The sequence below is a fragment of the Metarhizium brunneum genome, chromosome 1, assembly GCF_013426205.1.
Source record: "Metarhizium brunneum chromosome 1, complete sequence".
NCBI lineage: Eukaryota > Fungi > Ascomycota > Sordariomycetes > Hypocreales > Clavicipitaceae > Metarhizium > Metarhizium brunneum.
In genome coordinates this window covers 8,140,615-8,164,077 of record NC_089422.1, presented here as the reverse complement: position 1 = coordinate 8,164,077, position 23,463 = coordinate 8,140,615, and the positions used below count along the sequence as shown (strand labels likewise).

The window sequence follows — 23,463 nt, the reverse complement described above, 5'->3', positions numbered from 1 at the left end:
ATCGAGGGTGGACATTGTCTTCCCGATATCAAATTGACATTGCAAAAATTTACTATCTTGCTTGTCGCGTCATCCGGTGCTGTGGTCGATCATTCATTCATGTTGCTGGCACTACCCCGTGCTCATTCCAACGGACCAAAAAGGAGTCAGTCCTGGCAGCAGCACTCTGCCTGTCTTAATTCTCATAATCTCGAGACCGAGCCCCAAGCACCACAAACATTCATTCTCCACATGAATAAACCAAGGTTACGCGTGAACTACAATATACAAAAACAAAAAGAAATCGACGGGGTCTGGCCGGGGATTGAACCCGGGACCTCCTCTATATTCAATTCTAACGAATTGGGGGAGTAACCCGAAAGAGGAATCATACCACTAGACCACCAGACCGGCGAATTAGATGCTAGGTTGGGCCATATTTGCGATTATAATATGGAGCAAATATTCTCCACTGTGATCCCTCTACAGCTGCCTGAGCCCGTTGGCGACATTGCCTGCACTACAAACTTCAAAGCTTTTTATTTTCATCAAGATTTCGGGTGATTCGCATCCAAAGGGACAATGGGCCTGTTCTTTCTTTAACCAAATTAGTAAAACTCATCCGGGAAACGGCCAATCGCCTTGGTATTCTGCGTTGAGAGAACTGCAGCTGGAGAGAAGAAACACCCTTGTATGGCAACCCTTGTATGGCGAATTTGTTAAAGCCTCATCCGGGTTTGATGACGACCTGGAGGCAAACATCCTACTGTCAACTTCTCTCTGTCGACACAATACACTTAATGTCCGCCCCATCACTTGACTCGCCTATCTCCTAATTTGGCTATGTCTTTGCTCCGCAAGCGACCGGGGACGATTCGTCGGCAATGGACTCAGATTGGACACCCGAGGTTACCGATGCAAGCGAAATTTTGGTGATATTGTTTCATGTAAAGGAGTGGTTCTGTGGCCTTCCCGGAATCCCGGAGCGTATGACCGCTGAGTTCCCAACTTGATGACAGGCTTTCATTGCCCCGATAGCGAAGTGGCTCGGATGAGCAGCATCAGGCTCTACGCCTACGCATCGCCCTATTTATTGGCTATATTTATGAGTATATTGAGACAACTAGGGGAGCCGGGATTTGAGAAGCAGCTTGCGGAAGAATATTGGCCATCTCATTCTGATCAGGTACCAAGAATCAGGAAGGCTGATCCATCATCTAGGCACATTTGGGTGTCAACACTATAAACATATCTCACAGCACATGGCGGCTGAGCATATATAAACAGTGCCCATGGAATAACACAGCGCTGCCTATTTGGTTAACACCTCGGTTACACTCTTATTCTTGACTACGCGGCAGACGAATAGGAACGAAGGCAGTGTAGTGACAGGCGCTTAACTACTGATTTATATACTCCCCTGACGTGCACTTGTGCCAGGGTATTAAGAACAGGGTTCACATCAGCACTGGTAAGCGAAGGTTTGTTTAAAAAAATCCGACTATATTGTTTTGTAGTTTGACTTCTCATAGTATAGATTCGGTATCCAAGCTGCCTGCCCTTGTGATCTGAGTGTTGAGTGAGGTAAGAGTACCTTCCGGATGATCAGTTCTTGATGCCCCTTAAGACTGAAACATGACGGCACGCTTCTCTCTGTTGTTTCCCTTGCTAGAGAATGAGTTGCCCTTTTTGGCCTCGTTGGTCGAGGTGATATCGTTACCACTGCTTGCATTTTCCCCGTTGTCGGCTGCCCCGTTGTTGGCTGCCCCGTTGTTGGAGTTATTACTATTGCCAACGTCCGCATTGCCCCCATTGTTGGAGTTATTACTATTGCCAATGTTCGCATTGCCTCCATTGCTGTTGGAGGCATTCCCGCTACCTCCAGCTATCTCGCCATCGGTAGCAGTCGAATTGGCACCGCTACCAGCCATCTGGAACGCAATCACGCCGCCAAAAGGGCCAGCGCCGCTAGGATTGGCAACCTTTAGGAGACACACATTGGACATGCCGCCCATGGAGCCTTGGCAAGTAGTCCCAGCCGGAATAGCAACTTTGAGAGGCTACATGGATATCAGTCTGTGTCCACGGTGTGTAGATGGAGGTGTGGGTGAGGCTACTCACATGATCCGTGTCGACGTTGGACGCTCGTTTCCCAAGCAGATTGCCAATCAAGCCGCCGCCACCACCACCTTGGCCGTTCTGTGGGCGGTTATTGCTCTTTGGACCAGGGGCAATATTTCCGTTTCTTCCCGGAACCTGTGTCATCACTTCTGCCTCGGTGCCCTGCGAAAACTGACCGGTTCCCGAAGGATCAATGATGGCTCTCACGGGGCCAGCCCCATCCTGGTGACGATGTCAATACGCATTACGACTCCATAAAGTATGTGGGAATATTTACATACGGTAGTCACAATATGGTAAGTCGCAGAAATGTACCCGCCATTGCTGCTAACCTGGGGGAGAGTCGAGCCAGACATGGCGACAACGCGACTCATAGCTTCAAGGGTATTCGCGCCATTGCCTTTGGTTCGGCCCAGGCCATCAGAAGCCGCATTTCTAGAGCGGAAAATGGTCGTATCGGGCTCGGTTTGCCGGTTAGGGCCTTGCCCCGGCACAACACCGCCCATGATACCAAGGGCTGTGGTGTTGCCGCCCGCATCGCCTGTCTGGACAAGGTTATCAGAAATGAGTTGCTTGTTTGCAGGATTATGCAAAAGCTTACAGCAACGCTAATCTTGCCGTGGGCTTCGACAAGAGTGGAAGTAAAGGCCGCCAGGGCTACGTAAATGGTTGAAGAATGCATCCTGATGCAATTATGTTGAAGAAAAAGGTGTAGCAAAGAGTTTTGATGACAGATTAAAAGAGGCAGAACAGATATCGGAACTAAGAATGAACTGATGAGAATATCTTAGAAACGCAAGTCTTTACTGGCGATCCTCTACTCTATTTATATTATTAATTTGTCCTGCCGAGATCTCTTCCATTGCTGGAAACTTGGGTATACGGATGATCGGCACAGCTATTCTTGGTTGCCGCCTGCGGAGGTGTTTCGATGGTTTTAGTTCTTAAACACACTAACCCCGACAACAAGACAATTGATTGGTAGACAAAACAGAAGCGATGTCTTCTACAACATTGATGGGAATCTGTAACAGTGGCCCAGGACGGCGACTTCTTGCACTGGTTCGGATCTTGCGTAGTAATGGTGTATGGTTACGCAAGTCAACTGGTTGGTTATGAATGTCACGTAAATTGTGGTCGCCGGTTATGTCGGCATCGCGATGTGTTGCGTGAGGCCACTAGTTGCTTCATGAACTGCCGATAGCGGGCAAAAATAGCTTACAGATGAACTTGACCCTTTTTATGAGACCTACAGAGGCCGCTACAAGAGGTCAAGGCATGAAAGCTCAACGATGCCTTGAATTCAGCAGCACTACCGACTTCTTTTGTCTCTGGGAGCTTTGGCGGAGAGAATGCCAGCATATTTTCGTCTCTTCCTTCATCCAAACTAATCCGCGCTTGCTGTGGACCATGTGTGTTTTCCTCCGCTGACAAAACTACCGGCATAGAAGGGCGGTATTGGCATGTCCGGGCGTTTACCGGACATAATGTAGACAGACTGCCAATCTGGGGTCCCTAGTCGCAGATCACGAGAAACGGTTTGTGTTTCTTGTGTGAACTCCAGACGAGTTGTGCTTCAAGGGATTGGGGGGTTGGGCGTCTGTTTTCGGCCGGCTGGCACTAGTCGACGATTCAACAACTCCTATTGGCTTGGTGAGTTTCTGCAACTACGTGCAACTAACTGGGCAGGATTGACAGGTTCCGGGAGGATTCACCTGCAGTTCGTCTCAAAGTGGAGCAGGAGTCATGGTCCCGCCTGAAACTGCCGAGGTACCGGCAGATCCGGGCAAACCCACGATACTAGCCTGTAGGAGGATTGTTTGGTAAACAGTTGCAATGAGGCTATCGGGAGACGACGGTGCGCACCTCAGCCGATGCCGATGCCCGAGCTTGCCCCGTTAAGATCCTACTTGGCGAAATAATATCCGAGATCTACTTGTCAACCTGGTTGCGGAATGGTGTAAGATGATTGGCCGCTCGCCGTCGATTCCATTAAAAATCAGCAGCCCCTGTGTGGAATCCTCAGTGCTGGTTCCCAAAATAGTTACATGTCAATAGCACGGAGTGCCAGACTATTGGCTGGTTGTTGCCTACTTAGTGATACCCCGCACGCTGATCTGGCAGGCGCGGTCCACTGAGCACTCTGGGCGTCTGCCAACCGCCCAACTGTACTCTGAGATCTCATCATGTCTTGCGTCACCTCAAAGCCGAGCAGCCAGCCGCCAACAGTTCCCAATGGCCCTCGAGCTCAGCTCTACATCCATCCTGGCATCCAAAAAAACTCTGCTGTGATAAAATACTACCGTCGACGTCACCCCTTGCTCTTAGATCGGTGGTGCAAAGGGCAGCATCAGCAAAGTCCGGGGCCGAGCAATTAGCAGAGCAGAATCCTACATTGCTGGCGAAAGCATCATAACTTTGAGATCTAACGAAAGGGCTCAAATTCCTAGATAGAGTGAATACCAAGAACGACTCCAATCCTCAATGTTAGTAGCGGAGGATCATAGCGGCTACTTTATGACAAAGTAGTTACAATATAGGAGAACAAAGATAATAACTTCAACTGTATATTAATTTATAACTTGTATTTACTTTTGGCAAGATTTCTCTGCTTTATGCGCGCTTGTCTGGGATATATTGCCAACCTGAAGAACAACGCCCATACCCACCGCCTGATGCCATAAAACGTGGCAGTGAATGAGCCATAGGCCAGAATTATCTAGCGGAAATCGCAAAATGACATAACCTCGTGGTTTTATATAGACGGTATCTTTTTTGAGCGCCGTGTTTGTGTTCACACGGTGCGCGCTGTGGTCGCCTTCAAACGGATTGTACGGACGGCCAAGTTCACCCTGCCGTGAACTTAGAACATAATATTCGTACCCATGCTAACTTGGATTAGTACGCATCTTCATAAATGCTCGGCTGAATACTTACCAAGTGGAATGGGTGGCCCTTGTCATCGACATTGTTCACCACCAAGTCGAACCAACGGTCTTCGCCGGCTTCATATCGAGGAACGCGAAACGTTCGGAGGGGATTCGCCTGCTCCGTACCATTTTCCCACTCAGTTCTATCAATTGCCAGTAGAGGTCTTGCTTGGGGGTCTTTCCACGTCCACGATGTGTGATTGAGCTCACCCCACGGTTCATCGTTCTTGAAGGAATTGATGCTCAAGCTAGTATATAGCAAAGCGACTTCGACTGGGTTTTTTCGAAGGGGTGCATCCTCGGGTATGAGAAGCCCCTCGGCATTTTGAATATTGTAGATATCAACCTTGGGAGGGTTGCCTTGCCGTTGATGTTCTGTCTTTGCGGACGGTATCCATGAAAGAGAAAATGATTGCATCCGGGTGAGCGCCGGATTCATTAGTTGCATTAATCTGGTGAGATGGATGAGAGTTAGCAGAAACAAACTTGGACAGAAGGAAGAAGAAGGGGTGAATCTCACTCTAGATCAAGTATTATCTTCATAGTTGAATTGTGAGGTTTGTTCCTATTAGGCGATGCTTCGTCGGACAGTAATAACACATCCATACGCTCCCCCGGATAGAGAACACCAAGTGTAGACGATTGCGGTGTAGATCTCGATACGGCTGTGCCACCATCAACTGTTATGAGCTGAAAACTTGCGCCCTCGAGCTGCAGCGAATAACCAGCTGAAGCACCCGTGTTGACTATGCGTAACCGGACAGCCTTGTTACCAGGAACCTTGACTTCAGGAGCGTCTGTCTCGACGCAGTCGACTGGTTTCCCTGGCCTCGCATTGCTACAGTTGTAGGAACCAGCACCATTGATCAATAATGAATCTGGCACAGGCTGTAATCAAGTTGTGAAAAGGCTGCCGACCAGGTAGGGGGGCATGGATCTGCTAACCTCGTAGGCGAAATTTCGAAAATCCTTGTATTCGGCAAGCACTCTATCAGCCGGCAAATGGTACCAATCGCCAATAAGCAACATCTTCTCGCTCTCATATCCATAGAGAGAAGCGTCGCTTTGAACTGCCCTGCTGTCTGCCGGCTTGTGTACCACTAGCCCGCCGTACAAGCCATCCGCCCGTTTGACGGCCGAGTGCGCATGATACCAAAACGTGCCATGTTGCTCTTTGTGAATTTCAAACTTGTAAGTATATGACTGGCCCGGAGAGATGCTGCATTGAGTTACCCCGACGACCCCATCCATGTCGTTGAAGCCTATTGACAGTGTAAGTGGTCGAGGCATGGTCAAACAAGGGGCAGGCTCACCTTTCATCAGTAGGCCATGCCAGTGGACTGCAATGCCATCATGAGTGTCATGGGCGATCCCATTGGCAACAGTCACTTCGATTGTATCGCCCGATCTTGCTTCTATGGTCGGGCCCGGAAACTGGCCTGTCCACGGTCAGCGCGGCCAGGACTCAACTCAGGAGCAAGGGAAACCAAGAGGCAATGAAAATGTACGGACCGTTGATGAGGTACACATCCTTAAGTACTCCGTCCGGCCTGCGTGCTTCTCTGGTGATATTCCAGCCCAAACGGATTGTGTGTGGCGCGCGAAAGACGTGTTGCTCCGGATGCAGCGCGAATGAATCATCCTCAAGTTCTCCGTAGTGAGACAAGTTGCCGTCCGTACCATGGCTAGTTGCTGCTAATTGTCGGGAATTTGTCAAAAAACCAACGTCGAGATGCTTTAAAACAATGACGAAGAACAGAGTTAAGCCAGTAAAGGTGAATACCGTCAAAGAAACCCCCGTCAGCACACGCCATGGGCTCCTGGGCGCAATGTTGACCATGTCTGGCGGTTGACTTGCAACTCTCGAAGGACTAGGTCTTGAATTTTATGCCAAACGTGGCTGGTAAGAGAAGTAAAGGAGAATGTACATGGCGGCTTTTAAGTATCTGCAAGGGAGGATACACGCGAGGAACCTTGGAGACACGGAGTATCACCAATGCAATTGTAATGTACAACCAGGAACAATCCCAGCTATCCATTGCTACATGGACTCTGATGGCTATCAAATATCTGAAACAACCAGTACACATGGCCAATGGCGGACCGGAGTGGCCGAGACCTGTTGGGTATTTCCGGGAGGATCTCCGGGCAACCCCTGTATTCCAAGCCGCAGGTCAATATGAAGAAGGAACTGGAATTCGAAAAGATTATTATGATTTAGTGTGGAATTTACTCGCATCACCACGGATGGACAGTCGCGTCGAGGCTTTTTAAAGGAGCCCGGCCACTCCTTCACAGGAGAATGCAACAACGTGCCTTCTCAACGCATTGAGACCGTCTGCGACAGAAAATCAGTTTGGACAATGACTTCTGAGATTGTATTATAATAACACACGTGTTGCTCACAGATGCATCTGCGTGGAGTTGCTAAAGTAAGTGCTCACCGACTCCATTGTTGGAAAACCCAAAGCCGCCAATTTTGCCAGTCTTATTTTCGGGGAAGAGGAAAAGAGCCCATCATGGCGGTAAGACTTGCCGAGTTCATGACGATGTACAAAAGGCTATTCCGGAGTTGTTTCCTCGTCTCATCCTGTCGGTGTCCCAGCCGGTTTGAAGTTTCAAAATGGCGTGCAGGAATAACATGAAATTTCAGTGGAACTTTGAGTCAACGTGTAACTCGCTGTCCCTTCACAGATCATTTCTGTGAGCAGCATTACGGCGACGCCTCTGACGATCAGAAAACTGCGAGTGGTCGTTTCGCTTCACCATGTGGCATTCAACGCTCGGCTTGACGCTGATGGCTTCGGCCGTCACTGTTCAGGCCGATTCACTCAAAGACATTAAACACATCATCCTGTTTATGCAGGAGAACAGGTCTTTCGACCACGTATGTCCTCACCACAGGTCTGTTACACTGAAGACTCGAGAGCTTGCTGCTGAGACTATGCCCAGTATTTTGGCACCATGGCCGGGGTTCGCAACTTTGGTGACCCCAATGTACAAGTCAACGATGGCACTCCCGTCTGGAGACAGTGAGAAGGTCCCAGTCCATTTCCTGTTCCTCGTCTAATCGCTGCAACTACAGATCGATGAGACAACCCAAGGCCGGGGTCGACTACTTGTCACCGTGGCACATCAACTATCTTGGCGGCGACTGGAGAGAAGCCACGCAGTGCATGGGAGGAGGAATAAATAGCTGGGAAGCCATGCACGGCTCTTACAATAACGGTCGAGGCGACGGGTGGGCGATACATGACACAGACTACAGCATGGGCTACTATAAACGCGAGGATGTGCCCACGCACTGGGATATTGCTGAAGGTTGGACAGTTATGGATAATTCCTATCAGAGTATCCTCGGTCTTACCGATCCCAACCGCGTCATGTGGATGAGCGGAACTGTCAATACTGCAGGCTCCTATACCAATCCCGATGGCCAGGGCGGCAATATTCTATCCAACCGTGCTAGTCCTGGCTGTGACTCTCCTGGAAACAATTGTTTTCCGTTTGTCTGGAAGACTATGCCGGAGTACCTTGAAGATGCCGGCATCTCATGGCAAGTCTGGCAGGACTTTGATAACTTTGAGGATAATATGCTGGCCTACTTTAAGCAATATCAAGACGCTCCAGAGGGTGACGCTTTGCGAGAAAACGGAATTTCTTTCCCGGGCCTCCAAGCCTTCTATGATGCCTGTGCCGAGGGCTCCCTTCCTCAGGTCAGCTGGGTTATAGGACCGCAGGAACTGAGCGAACACACTCCTAATATGCCAATAGATGGAGCGTGGCTACAAAAGAAGGTTGTCGAGGCTGTCACAAATAGCCCCGCGTACAAAGAAAGCGCTCTCATTATAAGTTACGACGAACAGGGAGGCTGGGCCGATCATGTAATTCCACCCGTTGCTCCCCAAGATGCCCCCGGCGAATGGATCACGGATCCGTTCAACGCCAACAATGGACAAGTTCCCATCGGTCCTGGTGAGTTTCAACATGATCTCCAGTCTGCTGCCAAGTCGAGTTACCGCATGACTGTTTGCGCCCCGATGCTGAACTGGCTTGAATAGGTCCTCGTATCCCTCGCTTCATCGTCTCCCCGTGGACGCGTGGAGGCCATGTATTCGCCGAGACCGGTGACCACACTTCTGATCTCCTGTTTCTCGAGGCCTGGGCTGCGGCCAACGGCTACGATGTGTTTAATCAAGGAATATCCGACTGGAGGCGCCAGCACATGACCGACATGGTGAACGCCTTTGACTTTGATAACCCCGACTACTCCCTGCCTCAGCTCACAGAGGTGCGCGACCCCGAGCCTCGCACCGATAACAACTGGAGCGGCAATCTGTCTCTGGGATCTCTCACGGGCGCTTGGGTTGGCCCGGCCAGGTGCAGGAACGGTTATGAGCATGGCAACTACCCGCCGGTGCCGTATGGCGAGGCCAATGCCGAGCAGAACATGGATGATCTTGTCGAAGACGGCTTCAAGCAGGTTCGGGGCTTCATTACCGAAGGCCGCTATATTACCATTGAGAGCAACGGTCTTGGCCTCGGCCACGCGGAAAATGGGCACGTCGTTGCTCTTGAAAGCGCCGAGGAGCATGATGATGTTCGACAGCGCTGGGTTCTCCATGCGGTCGATGGAAATCGTTTTGGAAACACCTTCCACCTCCAAAGTACCTCTGAAAAGTCCTATGTTTCCAAGAATGGAAGTCTGACGACTAAAAAGTCGGCGGCCAGGGCGTTTATTTTCGAGTACGAGGCTCAAGGGTCAACTTATACCTTGCGTGCCAAGGGCGCAAAGTCCGGCAAGTATGTTAGTTTGGGCAAGTCGTCTAAGCATGATCCCGAATATCGTGAGAATGCTGGCAAGATTACCTGGGAGGGTCATGGGAGCCGGTTTAAAATCTACGCCGTCAACTACCAATCATAGATGGAAATGACGAGAGATGATGTGAGCTTCTCATAGAGTCTATAGTTTCCCGCCAGTCGGTTGTCGACTTTGTTTACAGGTAGGAGTATAATGAAGAGCGGGCAAAGTGAGGCTAGGCCTGTATGCCACGAGTGAACACCGGCAATGTATTCAAAGACAATACACAAGGCACGCACGCGGCAACACTAGAAGCTTTATTGTATTTGGATTAATTTGAGATTCGGGAAGAAATCATGATGCTGTATGCGTAGAGGTTCTCCGCAACTTGATAGGGGGCCACTCAGGGTAACACAATATCAACCCAACAACGTTCCTTCTTCGTAGGACGAATCAAGTCATGTTGGGCTCAGGAAGGACCGTGCCAGCATCCCGGTCACACCGAATTACTCACAAGGCCTTCAGTGCGGGGATGCTGCCCGATGATGAATATTTCGCTGCCCGAACAGCACAACTGTCCTTGATAGTCCCATTCCCATTCCCATTCCCATTCCCAGCCTCCCCACGCCGTTTGTTCTCTTGCCTTTTTTTATTCACTCATCGACTACACATTCGTGTCTTCGGCTATATCGTCTTTCAAGGCCGCCAGTTGTTCACTCAGTCACATAGTCCACGCAGCAAGAAATAGTAACACGGAGACATGGATTGGGAATGGGGATTCGAGAACGGGAATAACAGCTCGACGAAGCTTTTCGAGGATCTTGCAAATGTCCCATTGCCGAGGTTCTTCCAATCAATCTATCAACCGCCCGGACAGATTCCCGGCGGCCTGTTTGTCGACGGGGTCGGCGATATAGCCATGCCACTCGATGAGACGCAGGCTCGCCAGATGATTGAGAAAGCTCGTCCGCTTCCACCCAGCGAGACTTCATACCGAAATACCAATGCTCCTATCCGAGGCAACTGGGTTCTGGATGCAAATAAGTTCTCCCTGTACCACCCTGACTGGCCTAGCTTCCTTCAAGCTTTGTGCGACCAGGCCTCCCGGAATCTAGGGATCAACACTCGTGTTACAGCCAAGCCTTTACAGATGCACATCTACGAGGCCGGGAATGTCCCATCGATAACAGAGCACTCGCCGTATGTTTTCATGTCTTATTTTTCTTATTTTGTTGCACGTCTCCTGACCCAGTTTGTGCAGTCTCAAGGATGAGCGTCCGGGCATGTTCGGTCTCATGCTCCTCTGTCTGCCATCAGGACACGAGGGAGGTGGAATTACTATGACATGTCCCGACAGGGATATTCCGTGGTTACGAACCTCGGAATGCCAGTCCTATGCCTGCTTCTACCCGCAATCTCTTTGCGAGGTGGCGAAGGTATGTTCAGGCTTTCTATGGTTTCTGGTTTTTGATATTGGCTTCGATCCGCCTGTACCACTGCCATTAAAGGCGGCCATACAGCAACCTATGGTTTACAAGCTTCGCGGCTCTCTGGAACGGTGGCTTTCGGACATGAAGAAGGATTCTGACTGCATGTGCGCCTATCATCTTCTTCACTATACCTACACCAAAGCCAATTTTTCCTTGCAGGGTCTAAAGATGCAAGACCTTGATAAAGTCCAGGCGTTGAAAGCTTTATCCCGCGAGTTTCCCATCGAAATTCTCCTGGTCGAACTAGAACACGAGGTGAGAAGTTTGTATTTCAACAAACATAAAGATGACGACGGGACCGAAGATGACGACGGGACCGAAGACGACGACGGGGACGTAGAAGAACAAGTCGATTTTGAAGAAGATCTTTATTATTGTGGAGATGATCCTGAACTTGAAATTGTAGCAGAAGAATACCACACGCAGGTGAAAGCTCTGGTAGACTTGGACGGCAACCTGGTGCTAAAAGGCACGGCCCCTAATGGTGTCAATCTCCGAGGAGGCTTTGTAGATCCCATTCTACAATTGAAGAAAATAAAACGCGACACGGTTTGTCTTCACAAACGCTGAATTCAGGGTAATAGCCAGAGGTGCTAACATTTTCATTCTTCACAGTCAGACGGATACGTGGTGAGCTTGCGTCAAGGAAAAGTATGACAATGGATGCTCCCACCCCTTTTCTGTCCCTGGGATGTCTACATGACGATGACGGCTGATTTCTTTAAAATCTAGGCTATCGCCATCGTCCCCCACGGTTCGTTGATCGGTTTTATTAAGGATGAATCAGATTTTGATGCGGTTCGTGAGACTCTCGACTCGATGATTCGATATTTCGGTGGACTTTGTGTGCATCAACAGGCCTCAGAGTCATTAGGGAGGCAAGTACTGAGACTCTGTGATTATGCCTGGGAAAAGAAAACCAAGCTCATACCTTTTCCGGACCGCAATCCAATTCTCACCGGGGATGCTATGTTTCTTGCCCTTCAAATCGCAGTAGGTCTCGAGGAATTCGGGTTTTTGACACGCGTTGCTGAGGAACATGACGGCGACCTGCCGCCTGATTTCTTCATTTGGCTTCGGCAATGGCTTCGATTTGGCGAGAATGGCGCCAAGATCCGGTTTAAAGCCATTGTAAATGGGCAAGTCTATTACATGGCGCTGCGTGTGATTCCTCTTTGGCATGCTAACTGTGGTAGAATATCCGTGGCTGTTTCGAATTACAAGTTCTTCATCGATGCGTTCAAGGCTATTGGAAACTTGGCACCGCTTTCGAAAAACAATTTTCCACGTTATGGGTCTTCCGAGGTTGAGTTGATGGAATGGGCTCGCAAAATGCTTTGCGAGTGTATTGATGCCTCCGCATCCATGGCCTTGGGCAACGAAGATGGACAGGCTATCGTGCGCAGTGCCTTGTATTTCCGTGACCCCCTCGAATTTATTTCTCAAACGTGCGTTCTACAAGGCCGCTTCACTATTTCGTATTATGCTAACTCGTTTGGCAGTGTGGCGCCACGGCTCGAAAAAAGAAATGACGCCATCGCCTTTTTTCTTACTTTCCGACACGAGATGCTACACAATGATCCCTTTGCAAAGGAGATTTCTCTGCATCTTCACCAGACACGGTCTCTCATACAGGTCATGGACTTCAAGCATGCGAGGAAAACATCGGTTACCGAAGCATACACGGACTTGCAAGCCAAAAGACTACAAGTCCGAGCAGTCATCATTCCTCAACTGCTGGCTGGTTTCTTCTCAGACGTCGTCCATATCAGCACCGAAACGGATAATCTCATGGCACTACTCATTTCCAAGATCACTGCGGGCGCTGCAAATATTAAAAGCACGGAATTTCCCACCTTGTGGTTGCCGTTTCTACACTCGATTATTCCCGTTTTACTCTCCCGCGGCATACCCCTGCACTCGGTGCATTGTCAAACTCTCTTTTCAGTCATTCTAAGCGCCTTTGTCAAGATATATGTAGGGAAAAAGCCTCTCAAGAACGCAACACTAGCTCTAAGCCATGTGCCATGTGGTTGCTCCAAGTGCGGGCGTCTGAATACCTTTCTTCGCAGCCCTACGCAACGTGTTGGATCATTTTCCAAAAATGCCGCAGTTTCCGACCACCTCAGGGCTCAGCTTGAATCCCTCTGGGACGCCGGCGACATTGCTTATGAAGAGGAGGAGTTAGATTTTAATTTTGGCACCAAGTTCACGGTAACCAAAACGGACCATGCAAGAATACTTTGTGAATGGAACTCGCGCCGGGATCAGGCAAGATTCCAATTGTCGCAATTTGACCCGCGTCAACTCCAGTTGTTGCTAGGTTCCCACTACTCTGCCATCTTTAACGTACTGACACAACTGCCCGGGTGTGACGATGAGATGTTATGGGTCCCGTTAGACGCGAAACTAACGCTCTTCCGTTGAGTCGCGTCTTTGCAGAATCGAGGCCTCTTTTCTAGGCCAGTAGGCAATTGCTTGGCTAGATAGAGGAGTATACACGTTCCTTTACTTAGTGAATCAAGAATGCTGAGGAGGCGAGCGCAGTGACGAATACAAGACTGTCTGAATGGTAAAGGGGGGGAAGGGGAGAAAATCGGCGCTGAAGTAGAGTAGTATAACTAAATTGTGAAGAATGCGAATGGAACTCCTGAATTATTTACCAACTGTGTCAAAACGAGAGGGGTATAGAGTGAATAGGAGATGAGTTTTCGAGTAGTTATTTGGGAATACATGTGACGGGAGTGATTGATAACTAAAAGTGTCTACCTGTAACCCTTCTTTACAACTGGCACACGGACTCGAAGTTGACGATAGTTACTTATGTACACAAGGACTCGATGACCTAGTTGAAGTCTTGGGCTTCTAGGCCTAAAGACTTCCCGCTGCTTTATATAGACAAGACGCCTTTGTCCCCAAGGGCCTTAAGAAGACTAAAAACGTTTAATATTCAAGATGATGAAGGCTAAATATGCCAGCTATTATGGACTTTAGAACGGATGATCTAGAAGCTGTTGAAAAAGTACTAGGCTATAAAACTATAATATACCGCGAGAAAAACACAGAACGTATTATAATACATTAATTATACTAGCTAAAGAAATAATAATACCATGTACTAGATTCCCCGTATCACAGAGAAAGAATATAAAACAAGACAAAAATTTATTTATATTTACTATATTCGTAAACACTCCCATTTAACCCATCTTCTTTTCCCCAGGAAAAAGGAATTTCGCTCATCACCAAGAATACTCCCTATTGTACAGCTTTCTCTCCATTCATGGCCCAATAACAGCATCTGACGCTCGAGCACGCGCATGCAAATCCTCAATTGGCGCATCAACTCTATAGTTCATCTCTTTGCTTTGGTCATCCAAGAACCAGCAGAGAAGGCAAGCAAGAGCCCCAAACGGAGCAGCTATAATAAAAACCACCCGAATGCTGTCTGCAAACGCCTGTTTCAGGGCCTGAATGCCAGCGGCGATGATTTGAGGCGTGACACCTTGAATTTGCGAGAGGGCCGCCATGTCCCTAGCCGCCAACGCCCCGACAAAAGCTTCCACTGACGACGCTGGGAGCCCGGCCTTGAGTGCGGCCATAGGCACCTGACTGGCAATGTTTGGCTGAAGCCGTTCGGTGAAGGCAATGCTAAAGATGACCGTAAACACTGCCACTGAGACAGCACGACTTGTGATAGCCAGTGCCGTTGCCGTTGCAATGAGCGCATGCGGTGTTGCAAGTTGGATGCCGGTAATAATCAAGATGAGAGGGCCACCAAACCCAATTCCTGAGACGCCAGCAAAGAACCAGGTGCTCAGCGAGTCGTCTGGCTGAATGGTGGCGAACCCGACGGTGCCGCCGGTAAAGATGAGAAACGCCACCGAGAGAGGAACTCGGATGGACTTGGCCTTGATGCTCCAGTAGCCCCAGACGAGGGTTGATATTCCGCAGGCGATCCAAAAGGGTTGGGCGCGCGCGGCTACTAGCAAGGGGTCTTGTTCAAATAGAGAGGTTGTCCTAGTATATTACGTTAGTGGCATATAGTATTCTGCTTGGAAATACTCAACTTACAGAACAGGGTAGAAGATGGAAAAAGCAAAGAACATGATGCCTTCGATGAACATGAGGGCGATAAATAGGGAAAAGGTTCGACCAGAACTGACCCCTTTGCGAAACAAATCGTGGTGTGCGATACCAACCTTGGTTCCTCTCCACTCATAAACAATGAAAGCTAGCAGCGTGACAAGTCCTATAATCAGAGTTGCAAGGACCTTTTTGTCCGTCCAAGCAAACTGCCCGCCTCCTAGGTTAAGTCCTACCAGGAATAGAGTGAGGCCGGAGGCAAAGAGTCCTACTCCAATCAAGTCAAGGGCCTTGATCTTTTGACTCAGAGACATTTCATTGTAGACGGTATATCGCTTTCTAGGTCGGTAGCCGATGAGAATAGAAACTGCTGTTAACCCCCACATGGCCATTTGCATCCACTGCCGCGAGTTAGAGATACGTCTTGTCAAGGGGTGGCCATTCCATTAGTTGGAGGGAAAATATGTAAAGGTGGCAACTAACATAGTAATTACGCCAACCATTCATAGGGTCACTACGAGAAAGTGCCCCCATGATGAGAGGCCCCGAGCATGCCCCTAGGGCTGCTGCAATGTTGACAATAGACTGCACCACTGTTTCCACGTTAGTTATTGTTCTACCTGGTATCGTCAAATCGGAGGACTCACTTGGCCTCCATTTCTTGGGCAAGATCTCGCTTGGCACGCTGTATGCAAGGGCCGTGGAAGAGAAGCCAAATCCAATTAGAATCTGCGCGACGATGAGTCGATATATGCTCTGTGAGCCAGGAGCAACAGCCGACCCGATGAATGATATCACACAGCCCACGACCAGGATTAGCTTTCGGGCTTGGAAAGTGTCGGACGCTGACGAGATGACGGGCGCAAGAACCGCTTGAACCAAAGACAAGGCAGTGGGAATCCAAGCCTGGGCAGCGGGATTTCCAAGACTTTTTCCCATATTATCTAGCTGAAGCAAAAGTTAGCGCTTCGAAATGGCACAGCCCGGATTGTCTCACTTGCCACCAGTGGAGGCCCTTGGAGGGCAATAATTTGAACATAGTTGAGAAGCAGCATGGCCACAACAGCAATGTAGGTTCGAAGATGGATCTCAGGCTCTTGGGAGGCATCACTGTAAACCAGATTCACCTGGCTGCTAGAGTTGGACTTTTCGTTGAGGCCATCTTCTTGGCGAGGTGTGTCGGTCACCATCTCTGTTGTCTTTGAAGTGCTAGTCGCATCCATGATTTCCATGAGCCTTTGTTTCGTCTTGCCAACATTCTCTGATAATAGCAGCCATCACAAGAATAAACCCCCTTATGGTCAGTGTTTATATAAAGGCAGTCAAGACTCAATACTAAGGCCCACAAAGTTGTCAAGTGTTTCAAGCTGTTGTGTGACGGCTTATTGTGGGTTGAAACTGACTCGATAAACCGGCTATTTGTGGACACAAATTCGACCTGCCAGACATCGGAGAAGGTGGGAGCGCGGCATCGTTGCATTCCGCAGGGCCGTAGGTCCGTGATGCAGTTGAGCAAGCGAAACCTGATACCCTAGCGTGCGTTTGCCACCGTACATGTTGGTTGCACAAAATACATACATACGGTGGCGCTATTGATGGAGGAATTTTCTATAATGAAAGTATTAGGCCGCGAAAGTGAGATGAGACTTGACCAAGCGTCAGCTCACAAAAGTCGCCGACACATGATTGCGGTGCACACCTTTTGGGAAAGGGGTTTAAAGTTTCGCATGTCCCAGAACTAGCAGGGAGTGAGTTCTCGCAAAGTTGATATTGTTGGATAATCTTGATTACGAGAATGGACGCGATAAAGCCAGCCTTGCCATCTCAAATGGCAAGGGTTCTTGCATTGGAAGTTGCCAAACCGATGTAGAATCGGCCATGGTTAATGGTGTCAGGGTTGTAGTTGTGTCTGGTAGAGCTAAGAGTGATATCGGATACGTCACCACTTCCTTCGCAGCTGCGGCGGGCACCGTTGGTCTGAGCGACATTGACGTAGAAAGCACAGGTAACGCTATGTACGGGTGCCGAGTTTTGAAGTACGCATAGCCCGTCGCAATGGTGGTGGCCGCTTCGTTGAGAAATCCGCCTTTGATTTGATCAGCGCCAGTAGCCACGGAGATACTCTAGCGCGCTGAAACGTTTTTGCGGTGTCGCTGGGCCAAGACGATAGGTGAACGAGGCCAAGGTTCAAGCCTCGCTCGAATTTGGTCCTCACCACAAAATGCCATGAGGGAGCTTGGAAACGCGATGTTCAATATTCCCCGCCAAAAGGAAACTGCCGCCGCCATCCGCCCCCACCATCCTCAACCTCGAGTCCACCATTGACCAGTCCATGGCTTGACCACTTGAACACTTGCCCTCTTCCTCAACTGCAAATACCGTTGACGACTAGATCTACAACACCGCATGCAAGGCTCTGGCCCATCCTCCGCCCCCCACGAATCAGCACAAAAGACATCCCCCGTACCGACCGTCGAAACCCCGTTGAATCCCCGTCGCAGCCATGGCCTCAACCACCTCCCCGGCCGCCTCCCTCCTAAAGCGCCAGCTCAAGGAGATCCAAACGGGCAAAGACCTGCCCGGCATCTCCTGCGGACTCGTCAACGACAGCAACATATTCGAATGGGAAGTGATGCTAATGATAAACGACGACTGCAAATACTACGGCGGTGCGCCTTCCCTTCAACCCGTGGCACTGCCCATGGCTCCGGTATTACCGCGAAACTAACGCTCTGCAGGAGGCAACTTTCGAGCCCGCATGGTCTTCCCTCAAACATACCCGCACATGCCACCGTCTCTGACCTTCCAAACGCCCATCCCCTTCCATCCGAACATCTACGAGAACGGCAACCTCTGCATATCCATCCTACATCCTCCCGAGGACGATGAATATGGTTACGAAACCGCCGCTGAGCGGTGGAGCCCTGTTCAATCCCCGGAAACCATTCTTCTCAGCACGATCAGCCTGTTCCATAGCCCCAACGATGAGAGCCCTGCGAATGTGGAGGCTGCGAGGCTGCTGCGGGAGGAGAGGGAGGGGAAGCACAAGGAGTTCAGGAAGAGGTGCCGAAAATGTGTTCGTGAGAGCTTGGGAGAAGACTAAAAATGATGAAAATGATGCGCATGGGAAGGGCTGGAGTTTCATAGCAGTGGCGTTTTCCTGGACTTCAAGAGTTGGTAGTCAGTCTGGCGCAGCCTTGGATGCCATTTTTTACGAGGTACACGGAGTTTCATGGGCTTGCAAACGGCATGTAAAATGAGAGCACTTGTTACCTGGTCATATCGGCGTGTTGCTTCATGGAGACATGCTTCAATTCCTCTTCGTTCCATTGATTTATCTAACGCACAGCTCCTGCCTTGGCATCAATGCCAATTATGGGGGCCATGACACGATCCCATTCCTCGTCCCATCGCAGAGACCCCTCCTCGACGGCTCCTTTTCTCAGCTGAGCCAACTCGCCCTGACCCTTCTCACTGAACAGTCTCTTCAGGATTTCCGTCAGTTGCGCAGCGGTCTCGAAGCCGCACCCGTTTTGTCCCTCCTTGACGAGCTCGCTGAAGCTTTCAAATGCACTGTAAGCTGCTACAGGCAAGCCGGCACCAAACATGTCAACCACTTTCATGGGCAGGTCAACTCCAGAGCTGGACTTGTGCAACGAAATCCCGAGATCGGCGCAGCCAAGGAGCGAGGCATAATCGCGGTTAGAAAGCCAGGCTGTCAGGATTTGGATGCCAGGGAGCCGCCCGTTGTCCTGGATCTGTTTGATCATTTCCAGGTACTTTTCTTTCTCTGGGCCCTTGCCAGTGATGATGGCCAGAACGGGTGAAGGCGGCTCGCTGGAGGCGTCGTCTTCGCTGGGGTTCGCATAGAGCACAAGTGCCTCGAGGAGAATATTGAAATCCTCGTCTGGAGTCCACGACGTACTACTGACAATGAGCCGCATTGTTCCGTCAAGAATGTTTCCAACGTGGGGTTTCGTCTCAGGCAGCCGCGAGAGAAATTCCTTTCTCGCTTTCGTGGAAGTGATTGGTTGGAAAAGATCAAGAGGGCGGTCGTGAAGGGTGTGAACGGGGTTCTTCAAGTTGAATTTCGGCCCTCGAAGCTCACGAGCCATGGCATCCGTGACGGCCAGATTGGCATTTCCAAGAAACTTGCCGAGGATGATCTCGTACCACTTGTAAAAGGGAACAAAAATAGAATACAAGGATTTCTGGGCTAAAATGGTGTGCCCATAGTTGTGCCAGTCGATAACGACTTTGCTTCCGCGGATGAGAGATACGATGAGAGCAACATGGAAAGTGGGAATCGATGGAGGGTTCTAGGAGAGTTAACGCGATGCAGATTTTTTACCAAACTCGTAGTCGTCCTACCTGAATTATGATCCATTTTGCGGCGGGAGTCGCCCACATCATGGTGTAAAACAGCGTCCAGAACTGCTGAATGACTTTGCACGGTATATTCAGGAAGAAGGGCAACGTGCCCCAGGCAATCCACTCTGGTTGCGGTGCGAGAGCATACATGGACACTCTTTCGTTGCCAATGAGGTCTGGATGTCTGGCAGTTTCTGCGAGGCGTCAATATCAGCAGCATCCTAATAGAAGATGGAAAAGCAGACCGCAAAACTCACCCTTGTATGCCACAATGTCAACCTTCCTGCCATGCTTGGCAACACTGATGGCGTGATACTGCATACGTGGACTCCTCCCAATATCGCCCAGGACTAGAATCTGGATGTGATCGTCTTCGGGTCTTTGTGCAGCTTTATAACGGGTTGGGATAGAGTAGTAAAGGGCCGAGGCTAGCCATTTGAGTGCTTGGAGACCATATTTCATCAGAAAAACAGAGACAACTCCCGCTGAAAGGGATAAGAAAAACGCTGCATCCATGATGACGGGCAGGCGGGCCGTAAAACTGAAGCCTCAAGCAATTGAAGCTTGGATTGACCACTGGCTTTGCGCAAGTCGTGCTGGTTGTGCGTATCCAAGCAAGTTGATTCAGTCACCGCAGTCCGAAGTGTCCTTTACATTGGCTCGTGGCGTTGGCTGGAAAGTTCGCAAGCGTCAAGGCCCAGCTCAGCGTGTTGGCTACCGGATGATGCTTCGCCCAAATGCACACGTGAGAATGCTGAAGCCTTGGTGGCCGAGACTGCGCACTCTCTCCTCACTGGCGCTGCCTGGCCTTTTGTCGCCTTCCAGGATGGGACAGCAGCGTGTTATCTGGGGTAGCCGTTGGCGATGCCAAGGAACGATACGTGGTTGATTTGGAGATGCGACACCCCTGGTCATCTGTCTAGCTTCTGCATGGTACCGAGCTGCTTTGGTGTAAAAGTGCGTGGGGCAGGCTGGTGGAGCTTGGTGAATGTCAATCGACTCTTCAATGCTCGCTGGGCCGGACCTCGCCGAGCTCTGTTGCCAACGAGTCAAGCAGCATGCTGCAGAATTGACAGCATTTGATTCTAAACAAAGTTGATGCATGGTATGTATTTTATGTGCTACTTCTGTAAAGACTGCCTTTCACTCGCAAGCAGCTCCCCCCACAGGAGAACATCTAGGGCAAACGGTTGCCACGGGGTATCAAATGTATAATTAATCATGTTTGCCATGTTAGAAAACACTACTTTTTGGATGATCCAAATCCGGTAAAGCCCATCTGAGCCATCATGTCGTCTTCGTCATGCTCTCCTTCGATGCGCACATCCTCACCATACTCTGTCTTGACCTTGGCAGCATCCTCTTTTTCTTTCCGCTTCTTCTCCGCCTCGTCTCTTCTTCGTTGCCGCCTTTCCTCGAGCTCCTTTTCCCTCTCTTCCTCTCGTATGTGCAGCCTTTCCTGCAGGCTCGTGGCCTTTTCTTTCTCCAGTTCTTCCTTCTTCCGAATATAGTACGAAATGCGCTCGTGAACCTCCTCCACTGTAGCACGTTTCACTTCCGTCGTTTGGCCGGTATTCAACAGATGCTGCGTGGTATTTAAATGTTCGATAAACTGCTTGTTGTCCTTGAATGTGAGGTCGCACGACTCGCAGTAGAAACCAGCGCTTCGTCCGCGTTTTCCGACGCCGGCGCCGGCGGGCACGAGCTGTGTCTTGCCGACTTGTGCAGTGAGATCGATGACATTTCGCCTGGCCGTGGTGTATGTCTCATCGCCCGTTAATGGCTTGTGGTATTTCTTGCCCGCGAGCTTTGCTTCGTAGCGCGCCTTTGCCTCCTCCTTCTCCTTGGCCTCGCGTTCCTTGGCTTTGGCCGCATACTCGCCCAGATCCCACGTCTTTCGAAAATCAGTGTCGCCAGCCGGGGCACCGTATGCGCTGCCCTTTTTGGAGTCGGTCATGATGGTAGCGACGCAGCGACCCGTGGTTGATTTCGCTGCGTGCCGTGTCGGTGCATTGTAAGACTGAGTTCGATCCGCCTACCTTGCTCTCGAGTTGGTGGATCGTTTTCAATGGACCAGGGAGGGGAGTGCTGCTGCTAGATGGCGAGAGATGGGTCTGGGACGCGCTGAGCTGCCAATGCAGGTCTATGAACATTACGGAGGACTGGTGCGTCAAAAACTGCCCCGCGGAGGGGCAATTTTTTAATGTCCTGCAAACGTCAACCAGTCTATTTATCCTTTTTTTTTAATATTGCAATAGGCGGAAACAGTTCGACCGGGCAGAATGTTGTATCTTGTGGGACTTGGTCTATCCGACGAGACCGATATCACGGTGAAGGGTCTGGAAGTCGTCAAGAAGGTGTCCAGAGTGTATCTGGAAGCCTACACCAGCATCTTGCTTGTGGACCAATCTGTGCTTGTAAGCCTTCGTCAGGACTGATCTGGAGAATTTGGCTAACGTTTTTTTCTTTTCTCCTTCTTTTGTTGCAGGAGGAGTATTATGGTCGCTCAATAACAATCGCTGACCGTGAAATGGTCGAATCAAATAGCGACGAGATTCTGCGCAACGCCCGAAACGAAGACGTTGCCTTCCTTGTCGTCGGCGATCCCTTCGGGTAAGCACACGGATGCTAGCCACCGCCCACAATCGAGGCTGATAGAGAACGCAGTGCGACAACACACACCGACCTAGTTATTCGAGCACGCGAACTGTCTATCCCTGTGCGAACTGTGCCGAACGCATCCATCATGTCCGGCATCGGCGCTTGCGGCCTCCAACTATATAACTTTGGACAAACAGTGTCTATGGTGTTCTTTACAGATTCATGGAAGCCTGCCTCTTTCTACGACCGTATCAAGGAGAATCGTAATATTGGGTTGCATACGTTGGTTCTAGTGGATATCAAAGTCAAGGAACAGAGTTTGGAGAATATGGCCAGAGGAAGACTGGTTTATGAACCCCCACGATACATGACTGTAGGGCAGTGCGCTCAACAGATGATTGAGATTGAAGATGAAAAGAGAGAAGGTGCATACACCCGTGATAGTTTGGCCATTGGAGCGGCTCGAGTGGGCGGGAAAACAGAGAAGTTCATTGCCGGGACTCTGGAGGAGCTTTGTTCGACTGATGATCTCCTCGGCCCCCCGCTACACAGTTTGGTTTTGCTGGGAAGGCGGACGCATGAGCTGGAACTCGACTACGTTCGGGAATTTGCTGTAGATAAGGAGAAATGGGACAAGATTTGGAAGGAGGACTATGGGAAGCAGCTTTGAAAGCCTGCCACTGCACAAAGGAAAACCTAAACTGCGAGCATTTTAGAATTTGTCTTAAATGAAGCAGCAGTTTTTTAGGTTTTTTTTTTGCGATATGACTAGCATGATATCCGTACTCTGAATACAGAAATCAGGCCTCTCATGGACAGGTAACTGGAGGGGTCAAGGTTCGCGACGTCGCAAATATCAAAGACATTCTATGGTCCAATGTACTTCGTGGATATTAATTACTGGACCTAGGTTTGGCCATACTTTATACAGATCGAGCACGAATACTATAGGCTGGTCTCAACCGCTTGGGTCTTGCATTCTCTCAGCATTGGGCGGTCGATCATGGCCTGCAGGTCGATTTCCCGAAACAAATCGCTGAGACATGCCGCGGATGTCATGTCATTAAGTTGAAACAAAAGATTC

At 49.9% G+C, this 23,463-nt stretch overlaps 9 protein-coding genes and 1 non-coding gene across 10 annotated transcripts; 4 read left to right on the top strand and 6 right to left on the bottom strand.

Moving 5' to 3' along the window:
• Window positions 1-289: 289 nt before the first annotated feature.
• On the bottom strand, window positions 290-390 carry G6M90_tRNA00000018. The gene has a single exon. It is a non-coding gene; the product is annotated as a tRNA-Pro (tRNA).
• Window positions 391-1,601: 1,211 nt separating this feature from the next.
• On the bottom strand, window positions 1,602-2,782 carry G6M90_00g024860 (uncharacterized protein; the record flags this gene model as incomplete). Its single annotated transcript, XM_014692609.1, has 4 exons — window positions 1,602-2,039; window positions 2,101-2,322; window positions 2,382-2,645; window positions 2,702-2,782. The coding sequence occupies 4 exons, from the start codon at window positions 2,780-2,782 to the stop codon at window positions 1,602-1,604; spliced, it is 1,005 nt and encodes a 334-aa protein (XP_014548095.1).
• A 1,906-nt stretch (window positions 2,783-4,688) lies between these two features.
• Window positions 4,689-6,870, bottom strand: ASO (L-ascorbate oxidase; the record flags this gene model as incomplete). The annotated part of the gene is made up of 6 exons (XM_014692610.1): window positions 4,689-4,988; window positions 5,038-5,482; window positions 5,551-5,918; window positions 5,976-6,292; window positions 6,344-6,469; window positions 6,543-6,870. 6 exons carry the CDS (start codon window positions 6,868-6,870, stop codon window positions 4,689-4,691), a joined length of 1,884 nt encoding a protein of 627 aa, XP_014548096.1.
• A 927-nt stretch (window positions 6,871-7,797) lies between these two features.
• On the top strand, window positions 7,798-9,954 carry plcN_1 (Non-hemolytic phospholipase C; the record flags this gene model as incomplete). Its single annotated transcript, XM_014692611.1, has 4 exons — window positions 7,798-7,917; window positions 7,983-8,062; window positions 8,116-9,005; window positions 9,092-9,954. The coding sequence occupies 4 exons, from the start codon at window positions 7,798-7,800 to the stop codon at window positions 9,952-9,954; spliced, it is 1,953 nt and encodes a 650-aa protein (XP_014548097.1).
• A 637-nt stretch (window positions 9,955-10,591) lies between these two features.
• G6M90_00g024830 (uncharacterized protein) lies at window positions 10,592-13,748 on the top strand (the record flags this gene model as incomplete). Its single annotated transcript, XM_066129944.1, has 6 exons — window positions 10,592-11,031; window positions 11,093-11,870; window positions 11,937-11,972; window positions 12,054-12,460; window positions 12,518-12,769; window positions 12,824-13,748. The coding sequence occupies 6 exons, from the start codon at window positions 10,592-10,594 to the stop codon at window positions 13,746-13,748; spliced, it is 2,838 nt and encodes a 945-aa protein (XP_065986130.1).
• Window positions 13,749-14,602: 854 nt separating this feature from the next.
• Window positions 14,603-16,630, bottom strand: G6M90_00g024820 (uncharacterized protein; the record flags this gene model as incomplete). Its single annotated transcript, XM_014692613.1, has 5 exons — window positions 14,603-15,341; window positions 15,396-15,808; window positions 15,891-16,000; window positions 16,055-16,351; window positions 16,405-16,630. The coding sequence occupies 5 exons, from the start codon at window positions 16,628-16,630 to the stop codon at window positions 14,603-14,605; spliced, it is 1,785 nt and encodes a 594-aa protein (XP_014548099.1).
• A 1,280-nt stretch (window positions 16,631-17,910) lies between these two features.
• On the top strand, window positions 17,911-18,510 carry ubc15 (Ubiquitin-conjugating enzyme E2 15; the record flags this gene model as incomplete). Its single annotated transcript, XM_014692614.1, has 2 exons — window positions 17,911-18,076; window positions 18,146-18,510. 2 exons carry the CDS (start codon window positions 17,911-17,913, stop codon window positions 18,508-18,510), a joined length of 531 nt encoding a protein of 176 aa, XP_014548100.1.
• Window positions 18,511-18,745: 235 nt separating this feature from the next.
• Window positions 18,746-20,294, bottom strand: ALG1 (Chitobiosyldiphosphodolichol beta-mannosyltransferase; the record flags this gene model as incomplete). The annotated part of the gene is made up of 3 exons (XM_014692615.1): window positions 18,746-19,726; window positions 19,779-19,972; window positions 20,036-20,294. 3 exons carry the CDS (start codon window positions 20,292-20,294, stop codon window positions 18,746-18,748), a joined length of 1,434 nt encoding a protein of 477 aa, XP_014548101.1.
• A 727-nt stretch (window positions 20,295-21,021) lies between these two features.
• snu23 (U4/U6.U5 small nuclear ribonucleoprotein component snu23) lies at window positions 21,022-21,735 on the bottom strand (the record flags this gene model as incomplete). Its single annotated transcript, XM_014692616.1, has 1 exon — window positions 21,022-21,735. The coding sequence occupies one exon, from the start codon at window positions 21,733-21,735 to the stop codon at window positions 21,022-21,024; it is 714 nt and encodes a 237-aa protein (XP_014548102.1).
• A 325-nt stretch (window positions 21,736-22,060) lies between these two features.
• DPH5 (Diphthine methyl ester synthase) lies at window positions 22,061-23,049 on the top strand (the record flags this gene model as incomplete). The annotated part of the gene is made up of 3 exons (XM_014692617.1): window positions 22,061-22,195; window positions 22,267-22,391; window positions 22,446-23,049. 3 exons carry the CDS (start codon window positions 22,061-22,063, stop codon window positions 23,047-23,049), a joined length of 864 nt encoding a protein of 287 aa, XP_014548103.1.
• Between the last annotated feature and the right edge of the window lie 414 nt (window positions 23,050-23,463).